General features: G+C 36.4%; 1 protein-coding gene across 1 annotated transcript; it reads right to left on the bottom strand.

Moving 5' to 3' along the window:
* Positions 1-156: 156 nt before the first annotated feature.
* LOC130730690 (uncharacterized) lies at positions 157-10262 on the bottom strand. The gene is made up of 9 exons (XM_057582758.1): positions 9642-10262; positions 9219-9359; positions 5741-6121; positions 4564-4668; positions 2688-2828; positions 1303-1506; positions 997-1089; positions 774-885; positions 157-566 (listed from the first exon to the last, which is right to left on the bottom strand). The coding sequence occupies exons 1-9, from the start codon at positions 10122-10124 to the stop codon at positions 523-525; spliced, it is 1704 nt and encodes a 567-aa protein (XP_057438741.1). The 5' UTR covers positions 10125-10262; the 3' UTR covers positions 157-522.
* Positions 10263-12169: the final 1907 nt, after the last annotated feature.

The following is a 12169-nucleotide window of genomic DNA, read 5'->3' as shown; positions in this document are numbered from 1 at the left end:
GCAATCCTAGCAACCATTTAAATCTGCACTCCACAACATAAACGACAAAACTATATTTATTGGCATAAACCAAAACTAAGTCGTTTTTGTGTCCTAAAGCTATCTCCAACCATCCTCGCAAAATACTAGTAAATCAGCCATGACAATGCTACAAAGTGAATCCCAACAGAAATTCCCAGAAATTCTTAAATAAATGCACAAAACTCCAAGTTGGAAGACATGCAGTACACTAGATCTTGGCAGGTGGAATTTTTCACAAAGCCATTAATTTAGGCTAACAAAATATTACAGTAATTATTTTCACAAACAAAAAATTACAAATCAGATTGGGAACTGTAATTCTGTGCACCGGTGATGTCACGGCATAAATAGGTGGGCAATTCTAATTCCCGTAATCTGAACTCAGCAGCTACCTATGGAGCCAGTAGAATTGGCAAGAGGAATGGAGGAGGTTCAGAAAGGAATCAGAAACCATGGTCATGTACCATCACTAACTGTGCAACATGAATTGTATGACAAAGATCAATCACCATGTAGACAGTAAAGTTGACGAATGTTCCCGGAAGCTGTCACAACAGAAAATAAACTATTAGCATTATCTGTGAGGTGATGTTGAATGAAACTCAAAGAATTAAATGCTAAATTCCATAGGAGGCTCTACAATAAAAGGTACCATAGAAATTTCCCCAAAGCATTTGCCAGAGAAATAGCAAGTTTGGTAGTAAACAAGTTTAAACTTCAAGGCCATAAAAAAGAAAAAGAATGATAGTTACCATAAAGCCACTCCTTGAAGTACACATGGAGGGCCGATGACAATTCGCGTTTACGACTTTCTTCTAAAGATGCTTCTCTTAAGAGCTGCCTTATCTCCCTTAAATTATTTTGCTGTAGAGAAGATACAATTTCATTCAAATTAGAACATAAATCACTTCAAATATAGCTCCAAAGTTTGAGCACAAATATTTTGACAGTCCAAAGGTAACACTGTAGACATACATTTTTATGTTGAGATGCCCTATAAGCGTCAGGTAATGCGAACAGGTTGACTTTTGTAGACCCGGTGGACTCGCCTCCAAGCCCATTTGGAATCTGCATCCCAGCAATATGGATAAAAAAAGGTAAATGACTAAATATAGTGGAAAGAAATACAGACCTTGACTATTCTTCATCCTTTATATTTTACAAACACACACACACAATACCAGCCAATAATGAACATATAGAAATCCATTAAATTTGACTGTATTCAAAAAAAAATCTTCACTTGCCCTAAAAATCAATATAAAAGAATAACATTTGTACCACAAAATTAGTGAACTGATCAGGGTCCACCCGTGTAGCAGACTCAGCTTGAACATCAGAGACACCTGCCGGATGAGATAATGAATCATGAGGATCAACCATGCCCAATGCTAAAGGTTCATCCCATCTGTTCACCGTGGGCAGAATTCCAACTTCATTCATATGCTCCTCCAACTGGGAGTAAAATGTATTATAAGGTGCCACCTGTTAATATTGGAAGGGAGAAATCTTTCAGACAGTGACTCCAGTTGAGAAGGGTCAGAGGATTTTAAAGAAAAATAGAGACATACACTATAAGAGGCTAGAATGTTAAAAGAAAAAATAGACTATAGGTAAGAGGCCAGAGATCAAATATCATATGTGCAGTGATCTTAAAGAATGGATAAGAAATCTGTTACTTAAAATTTGAAGATGAACTCAAATGCTTGCTTATGACTTTTATGAATTTAACCAATCCATTACTTAAAGCTTAATCATGAAGTAAACCTTCTTATAATTTTCTCTACTTATATTAACTACATCATATCTATAACATATAGGTCATAGACTGTGTTCCCTGAGTGTCAAAAATTAATTATCAAAATTGGCAAACAATACAAAAAAAGGTGAAATACATATATGATTCATAGAGCACTACTCAGTGCATACACGATGAGACACCCTTTTTTCTCTCTATCTCTCTTTCGGTCACATCACATCAATTACTTATCTCTCCTCTCGTCCTATCTCTCTCTAGTAGTCTACACCCATTAGGTGTACACCAATCTTTATCAATAAATATAGTTTAGATAAAAACATAAGCTTAGGAATATGCCATATGCCTACTAGTACGATCTATGAAGAAGCTCAAAGTACACACTCTCACAGTCCAGCTATTATATTTATCTTGTGTCACTACAATGTGATTTGATAGTACTGGTAGTTTCATTAGTAGTTGCCCAATATTTGCAGTGATTGTACTAGTCCTTTTCTGCTTCTTTTAAGAGATAATTTTAGGAATAACTAATAAGCAACGCACATGACATCCCAATGGTCAAAATATAAAGTAATTGAAATCTTGTCATCTTAGACATACTCTGGACACTAAATAAGCAGCAATACAAAAATGGTAAAATTTACAAAACAGTCAACATGCTTTAAATTTTAATTTCTCTAAAGCAGCAGTATTAACCACTTCTTCTGTGTTAAGTGATAGCAGATAGGCCAATAGGATAATATCATAATATATCTTGTATTTCTGTAGGGGCATCATATGAGGCCTAAACATAATTCCGGAATTTCAAGGTTACATTTTCATACAAGAGCCAACAGGGAAGGGCAGAGCAGCATCTGGCTAGCTACTAGCCTACTACATAAATCATGCAAAAGTAAATGAAGAAGCTCACCTGCAACTTATGGTTATCTCCAAGAATAAGAGGTTGCTGGTTCACCCCCAGAAAGAAAATACATTCACGGCAATTAGCAATACAAATTCGTTTTGCTGCTACAATCACATGTACTCGTTCACAGTGTTCTACTCTCACAGCCTGTCAAAAAAAAATGTGGAGATCAACTTCCTTCCAATTAAGCCCCAGATATTCTAACACTCCTGGTAGACAAAAGCTCAAAAAAGTGCTTCCCAGGCCCAGCTATAAAATCTTACTTAACATAGACAGCACACATGCATAAGCATAATATAAGCAATGGTTTTTAATATTATCAGTAAATAATTTCATTATCTCTTTTAAATATAATATTAGGCATCTGAAACTGAACTATGCATGAACTATCTGTATATAAGCTCTGGAACAGAAATCAATAAGATATTCACCGCACGGTACAGATTCAATAAATTGGAAGATAAAAGAAGTATAGCAAGGAGAAAATAAAACAACAGGAATTTTGAGGTTCCTGTTTCCTCCCACCCCAAAACCAATATTACTTCTCTCTTGCCCACATTCCCACCCCATCCCCCAATCTCCAACTTTACTCCTCAACCATCTTCTCCAACCCATTCTCTTTCTGTCACCTGTTAATTTCGTTACGCAACACATCACCAACATGAAAATACTCCCTCATAATGAAAAGATTCTCAAGCCACTTGTAGGACTGAACACTCTGCCCTCCCTCTCACAGTAACTACTTCAAATGGCAGTTTTCTTTAATAAGGGAAACATCTAACTATAGATATCAAATGGCTTGATTTTAAGTAAGGGAGTATGTAATATAGGAGGATTGAAAAATTTCTCCCTCCTAACCCTCGAGGCCTAATCATCTTCTTCTCAAGTTACTATTCCTAGAATATACCTTCGTGTGTGCGTGCATTTATGGTTGGGGGCACTTGATAGAACCTTGTTGAAAGGTGTTACAGGTGATAGATAATAATCAGCTCAGGTAAAATCATCAAAGGCCTGATTTCATACATCAAAATAATAACAGATTACTGTCACATGCACAAGTGCAGGTGTGAATTAACAATCATCATCTCTAGTACTTCTCATATGCCTGAAAGGGCTGTTCATAAAGCACAGAACAGAAGCAATACCAAATGAAAAATATTCCTTTTTTAAATCTTTTGTGATAAACTGACAGTATCACAAGAAAAACTATTGCATTCAGGAAAGTTTAGCCATCAATTATAATCCCACCATCCAAAGAAAGTTAAGGCTTTTACTTTCACATATTTAGTCTGTCAGATTGATTCTCATCTCTTCACTTTTCTTTTCTTGTCCATTCTTAAACATGAACATAGCTCTTTACCAAAAATGAAGAGTTTTCATTTTTCACAGATAAAGAGATAGACACATTGTACATCAACAATATGTTTGCATATGTCGTAATGTAGTATGTACATATGTTTCGTATGAATGAAAAGGTATCCAACCCAATAAAAATATAGAAAGCTAATGCCACCCTAGTGTGCATAAGCATATATAATTTAGTCATCAGAGTTTCCTTCACTTTATAAGGGACTCATACATACATGACAAGGCTAAAGATCCTTTGAGAAAATATAAAAAGATGCACATATAAAAAGAAGATAGTATCTAATAGAAAGAACTATTGCATTCCCATTACCAACTAGAACTTTAATCCTGAAGGAAATCTAACTCACTTGAAGCCCACCCGACAGTTGTAAATATCATATCAGTACATTCTTCCTTGCATGATGACAATATTTTTTCCCAGTGTGGTAGGAAAACAAATTCCATAATTGTTGTATTTATGTTTAGACTCATTATGCTCCTTTCAAAAACAGAACACAAAGTTACTAGTTGTTACCTTTCCAACTGCTCCTAGAACTATAGTAGCATCTGAACATCCATAGACAGTGGCATATCTGAAAGGTGCTAAGATGTAGATGCTAGACTCTTGGCAATTTAGAACCTGCAATGACCAAGCACAACTTCTATTAGCATATTTATATTGACATTAAACTCAAGAGACCCCTCGACGTCCAAAATTAAAATAAGATGCAAAAGTTACTGATTGAGAGCAGAAAAAAAAAAGTTTATCTCTGTTCTGAAGCACTCGAATAAAACTTCAAGTTCAACATTAGACAGTCTGACATATATTTTCAAGAAACTAGTAATTTCAAAAACTTAAGCTGTTAGTAGGGATGTTAGAAACCACCTTGTCCTGAAATACAAACTAACCCAATCCTAACTGATGGGCGGGCATTGATCAATAATTATTATATATCATCTTTTCAAATAGGCCTATATTAATAAAACCATTATCATCATGAATATATTGGTTACATAAGCATTGCATCCTAATTCAAGCTTTAAACTTGAATAACTTTCAGCAAAACAGATGATTGATCATGAAAAATCACCATTTAAAGCTTTCTTTTTCAAGTGTAGGCATGTTTGATCTAAAATCAGTTTCAAATGATTAAGTCTGCAAGAATGCTGAATTTTTCATTTGTCTAAATTAAACTGTAATAGCAAATCTTCTAAAAAAAATCAATACGCGACTTCATTAGTAAATCCAATGTAACAATGCCGTTAATTTATATAGATAGGCAGCTAGATCCGTGCAGGATATGGAAGCAATTATGTCCAACACTGTCTGGTAAAACATTAAGCATTCAAAATAATATTCACAATCACATCATGAACCTAAATCTATATGTGCATAACTTGTTCAGAAATAAAGGAACAACCACTAGCATATCCAAATTTCAAATTTATAGACAGAACTACACGTGAAAAATACCCCAAAGCGAGCATCAGTCATTTTATTATATAAAGTTTGAATACAAGATGCAAATGGTTACATCAAATAGAAGAACTGCATTTAATAGTGGCCTTAGAAGGAAAATAATATTAAGAGTTAATAACTAACTTAAAATTAATAGCTTCAATTATGTACCAAAAGTTATAATCTACAATTTGATCAGCATTTTAGTTAAACACAGACAAATATATGGAAAGAAGAAGGATAAGAAACAAACCTTTATAGAGGAACCTTTAATGTCAGATGCGTGCTTCACATATGACGATTTAGAGATCCCTTCAATGAAACTTGCACCTCTAGTACTTGATGAGACCTTTACGGGGGCAGTACATGCATCAGTCATAGCAACATCCTGATCAGAGGCACTAGCTGGGCCATTTTCCTTTGAAGAATTCCGTTCAGCAATATGTTCTAGAGCAGAAGCTATATTCTGCAGAAGCCAATCATGAACTTGAGCAGCAGGTACAGGAACAGCAGGCATGTCAGGATCGGAGTTTGCAAAAAACGGAGAAGATTGACTCAAAGAATTTCCTTCAGATCCCTTGTCACCAAAATGAAATAGAAATCCAAGGTGCTCAAATCTATCCATGGTTAACACCTATAAAATATGAAAAATAATGTTAGGACTAAGAACTAAAAAGAACATAAACATTTGAAGACATAAAAGAAAAAACTTCTTCTGGTCCTATTTATAAGACATATTCTAGAAGCTTTTCATGTCCCGTAACCCAATATAAGTCACTTTAAAACATAAAAACATCTATGAAGCATTAAATTCTTTTCCAAGTTTACCCTTAATATTCAATGCTCCATATTTAATTAACACTCACCAATAAATTCTAAGTTTTTCAATAATTTAGGAAAGTTAACATAATATTTGCTAAATTTGAGACTAAGAACTAATCTTAATTAATTTTCTTGATCCATGTGAATTAGTTAAAAGTGACTTATCAATAAGCACAGAGTATATAAATCAATAAAATGAAACATTTAGTCATAGACAACATAAACATTTCAAAAAATTCCTTATACTTTCCTCCTTGTAAGTTGTAACAGACTAAATGATTTTAGGCTACAATGTTGGGTTCACTCCGTGGGGAAAATTGGGAATACACTGCCGTCCAATACAATATATCATAACCAAATGCATGTTAAAGTTAAACAAAGAATGAATTAGGACTAGCATTAACATCAACAGAATTTGGCATCAACAAGACAACAGCAAAGACTACATGGCTGACATCCTTATCACATTAAAATAGATTTTCCCCAATACCAAACAAGGACGAAGAAGCGGCTAACAACTCACATACCAGCCCCCCTCCCCAATTCACAAAAAAAGGGTTGACTGTCTCTAGAAATGTCCAATCAAGCTAGCTGTAGGGCATGATATGTACATAAACCACTAGAGGTAATTTCATTGATTATCAATGCAAATTGTCAGTTGACCCATTCATAGCGCATCGGACCCAAGGCCCAAGCTCACTCAGAAGACCATAACCCCAGCCTCATTCTTAATAATTGAGTCACTGATAATTGGCAATGAGCCTTAGTAATAAGTTATAAATATGGATTGCACGCAAGAATTTTGACCATCTACAGCAGCACTCACAACCCCGCGACCCGAATTGATCAAATGAGAGTGAGACTGATATGGATGCAGATTTGAATTGATGATATAGATGTTGATTTGATTTGATTTGATTGACCATCAACAGCAGCACTCGCACCCCCAGGACCCCAATTATTTGTTTTTATTTGTTTGATTCTATGTTGTCAATCCCAGTTCCCAGCTCGTCATGAGCAGCCTCAAAACAAGGATAGCGAGATTCCGGAAAGCGGGATAGAACAGAGAAGAAGAGGGTCAAAGTGGGTAGAACAAAGGTGACACTCGCCGAAAAAAGGTCGGAGGTCCGGTCGTGGTGGTCGCCGGCTGATTCAGGGTCAAAGAAAGGGATGGTGCGAAGATAAAACAGAGAAGAGGGTCAAAGTGGGTAGAAGAGATGGAAAGATCCAACAAAATCAAAGTTCTAGGGCTTTTTCCATTGTGAAAACCCAGAAATACCCCTAAATAAAATCCTCAACATTAACATTTGGGGGGCATTTTTGGAAAACTGTTATCCCGCCGGGATGGCTGAGATTTTGCGGGATTTTGGTTGGGATCCCAGCCAGGACAGCGATCTGGGATGGGAAAATTCATCCCAGGGCAAGGTTAGGATGGGATGGGAATCCGCCGGGAATGATAACTTAGGTTTGATTTGAATTGTTAGATGCTGATTCGATTTGATTTTTTTCTCATTTATTAAGCTAATATAGACCGACATCCAGATGCAACAACCCGAAAATCTCGGGGTTGCCATGAACAAGGCTCGAGCATTGGAACGCAAATAGGTGTCTCACAGAACTCTACCAACATGGACAGCGGGCAGCAACCATTCAATTGCCCCAACTGACAAGAACCAGATTGACAAGGGAGGGAGACAAATCTCCAAGCCAACAGGTGGAAACAACAAGGAAGGCTCTTCAAAACCTTTTTTTAAAGGTTAACACGCCCCAGAAATGGCAGAAAGGAGGGCCAAAGAGCTGTGTTACAACTGTGATGAGTCTTATTTAATGGGGCATGAGTGTAAGAGACTATTTTGGATTGAGGTTCCGGACGAGGAAAATGGGCCAGAGGAAGGCTCAGTGAATGATCCTACAATTTGACCTTGAGGACAACGTCAATGCCCAGGAGGGGAGTGATGATATGGATGCAGATATGAATTGATGATATAGATGCTGATTTGATTTTTTGTTAATAGGCAGATTGGATTTCGTGGGTTAATTTAGGATTTTTCTATTTTTATTTGTTCTTTCTTTATTAGTTAGGATTTGATTATCATTCTTTATTAGATACGACTTCATTGTTTCTTGTCTTGTCAAATAAGATCTTAGGATTTTTTTAGATAGGATTCTAGTTTCCATATTTCCTTGTATATCAATCCTAATAAAAGGAGATTTCATAATGGAATAAAATCAATCAAGGAATTTTATTAAGAACCGTAAATTAGAAGAGGCTCTGTCAAGGACTAGTCCGCTTCTTTTCTACACACTGGGTCGCATGAAGAATTTCTCTGCGTCCAGACCCGTGACCAGATCCTACGCAAAGGGGCATAACAGAGACATACAAGACAATCATGTTTTCTGCTCTCGACTACGATTTACAATTCTAGTGATACATCAGAAAATCAGAATACAAAGTCACAATCATACTGGAAGGGGACACAAAATGGTGACTACATACCCCAAAATCTTAACAAAAGATCCCTTCAGAGTTCAGTGTATGCACAAAGTATCAAGTTTGGACAAAAACAGATCACAATGAGCACACGATAGGTAATATGATTAATCCTGTTCATATTAAGAAATAAATAAATAACGTCATTTTACCGGAGCAGCCAAAGCTCTAGAAGCCCGCGCACGTGCACACACAAAACAGGGTAAAAAAAACTAAGTTACAAGACATTCAAGCCCTATTCCTAGTTTGCATGGGATAATTAAGTCGTCACTAAAACAGCATACAAATTGCAAAATTGGATCCCATAGATAAAAGATATATGATACAGATATAAGGCAGTTTTTTTATAGTATAAGAAATATAACGTATAGCAGTCAAGTTTAGCATTTCATGGGTAGCATGCAGTAAAATAACAAACCAGTGACTCTTCGGGTTCCCCCTCCACAGGCTCTGCCAGAAGAGACAGAATGTTAGCCAAGTGCTTTTGCAGATACAACAATTGGTGCGCCTCTTCATCATTCTGCGACGGCATGAACCGCCGACTGTTGCTGCGCACAAGCTGCAATCACAAAACAATTCACAACCAAATTAACACTTGTAAGCATCAAATCAACATAATCACTCGAAATGAAATTCTCAGCAGCTTAATTCGAGAATCAAACAGAATCACAACGAACGAAAAAGCACCAAATGCCAGCTAAAATAAACGAAAAACCTAATAAACCGTTTGAATTTGATAGTAACCACAAGAAATCAATCAAACAATACAGGAATTGAGCAATGCATTAATCCATAACAACACCTCGTTATAAGGATCGAAGAAGGAGAACAGAGAAATCACCTGAAGCGGAGAGAGAGCGGACAAGTATCCATCGAAGGCGGAGGTTGAAGGCCAGACATCAGCAACCGCAGCGGAATCCTTGTGCGTCCGGGGAAGCAGTCTCTTATACGATTGAATGTAGAGGAAGAGAACCAGATCATGAACATCTACACCAACGGAATCGGTTTCTCCGAGTCCAGCGGCAACGAGAGGCTCAGCGTCGGAGTGGAGGACGGAGGCAAGGGTATCGAGAACAAGCCTAGCGTGTTCGACGGAGATCTGAAGCGACTCGGCGATGGCGGCGGAGCCTACACGGTGGTTGGAGGACGATTCTAGAAGCTTCTGCTTCAACGAGATTAGGGTTTGCGTCGGGTCGGAGAAGATGAGACGCGGGATTGGTAACAGGCCGTGCTCGAAGGGCTCGCGGCGTGGGTGAATCACGTTGGTTGGGTCCCTCGGTGCGGCGGGGCCACCAGAGGAAGAGGTGGTTGGTTCCGACGACATGGCTACGAACGGAGGAGGAGGAGAGGGAGAATCATGTGAGAATGAGATGGAGATCTTTGAATCGGGTGGAAGAAGGAGAAGAAGAAGAGAGAGAGATGCGGGGTGTGTTCTGGTGGGGTGAGTGTACGTGAAGAGTGGTTACGTGGCGTGTTTTGATTGGTTGGTTTTTTTTATGCTTTTGACTTGAAATTGTGATGTGAATGTATTTGTACTCGGAAGGGCTTTTCTATAAATAATCAATTTGGTGTGGCACGGAATTTTTCATTTGTGGGACAAACTCTGAGACAGTGGGAGCAGAGCAGAGACTCCTTTAGTTGCTGTTGCCTGCTGCTTTGTTAACATCATTCTCGTTAGTGATATGGCCTTATAGGATTAGTAGTACTTGTACTCTATAGTTGGAAAAAAAAAATTGGTCATTTCAAATTTTCATGCTTGGTAAAGAGTGTTTGATTGAGGGAAGTTCCAATGGAGCTTCAACCAAAGCACTTCTATGTGCGAATATGACATCCGTTATCGTCGAATGATGTCATTAAGCGAGATTTGTAATGACACTCTAACGTCTGAGTTAGAAGATGAGGGAAGAACAGAATGTAAGGGGTGAAATGTGTTTATACCTTATGTAGCACAAGACTCGTCTATTAGGAAGATAGATATATTAGGAAGATAGATATATTAGGAAAATCAATATATTTTTAGTTGGGATTTGATTGTATTTATATTAGGAAAATACTAATACCGCCTTTATATGGTTGGATTATGAGGGTGACGATCATGATAATTATGAGGTGTGGTTATAGAGAAGGGTTATTGGATCTTCTAACATGTCGTTTAGTCAAATGGGTGAGGGAACGTTAGCGTGATGTGACAGAAACTTTGAGCATTGCGCTTGTTCCTTGATAAGAGGATTGCTGACTTGGAATGTGGCGTGATAGATGGAGAGGTGTCAAATTGTACCCTCGGTCGAGACAGTTTATAGAGAGGCAGTCGATTTGGGATATGCGCAAATAGTTTTGGTGAATGAATTTGGTTTGCCTGACTGTAGCGGTTAGTGGTTTGTTGTTTAGTGTGTACTCGTTTTGAGACGTAAGCTAAGGAAGGACGGGTTGGGTCTACGTAACCAGACTCAACTTGGTTAGAGCAGGTACTAGAATAGTAATCCAGTGGTCCCTACCTCTATGGGTGCGCGAGTGCGAATGCCAAGAGGTACTAGATGGTCCGTAGTGTGATACAAGCTTTTCGGGGATGACGTGAAAATTCTATTGGTTACTAGGTATCTGAATAGTAATGATAATTTAATTTTTCTACTTATACATGACCTAAAATGATTTTACTTGGCATCCTTTTAATATATTTAGCTTCATATCATAATCCATTAATAAATGTTTGAATTGAATTACTTTTCTCATAATTAATTCTAACCTCGATAAGCTAGTTATCAATATCAATCAATATCAATATCAATATCAATATCAATCAATATCAATATCAATCAATATATATTAGAAAAGAAGAACTTTCATAGTGACGTGTCAGCACCAGATTAATTCTTAGTGACGTGTCAGCACCAGATTAATTCTCATAAAAATTATTCCACGTGTCAATTTATTAGAGGGTATAATTTTCAATTAATATATGTTTTAATTTTATATATTCTAAACTAATTAATTGATATTATTTTAGAAGATATAATTTTCAATTGATATATGTTTTAATTTTATATATTCTAAAATTATTGATTCATATTATTTTAAAAGATAAGATTTGGTCTTTTAATTTATTTTTAGAATATATTAATTAATTTTTATTGAATTTTCGATTTTTTTTATTAATTCGGGATTTTATGAGTTTTTATTGTGATTTTCTAGATTTTATTAGTTTTTATCTATTTTATTTAGTACCTTTTTTTAATATTATATTTGATTGGGATTTAGGTTGTTTATTTCTTAATTTTATTTTAATTTATCTTATTATTTATTTAATTTTAATTCCAGGAAATATTTTCTTTTATTTTAGATTTATTTTTAGAGTATATTAATTAATTTTTC

Source organism: Lotus japonicus, chromosome 1 (assembly GCF_012489685.1).
Source record: "Lotus japonicus ecotype B-129 chromosome 1, LjGifu_v1.2".
Lineage (NCBI taxonomy): Eukaryota > Viridiplantae > Streptophyta > Magnoliopsida > Fabales > Fabaceae > Lotus > Lotus japonicus.
The sequence above is the reverse complement of the archived record's forward strand: the minus strand, read 5'-3'. Positions and strand labels throughout refer to the sequence as shown.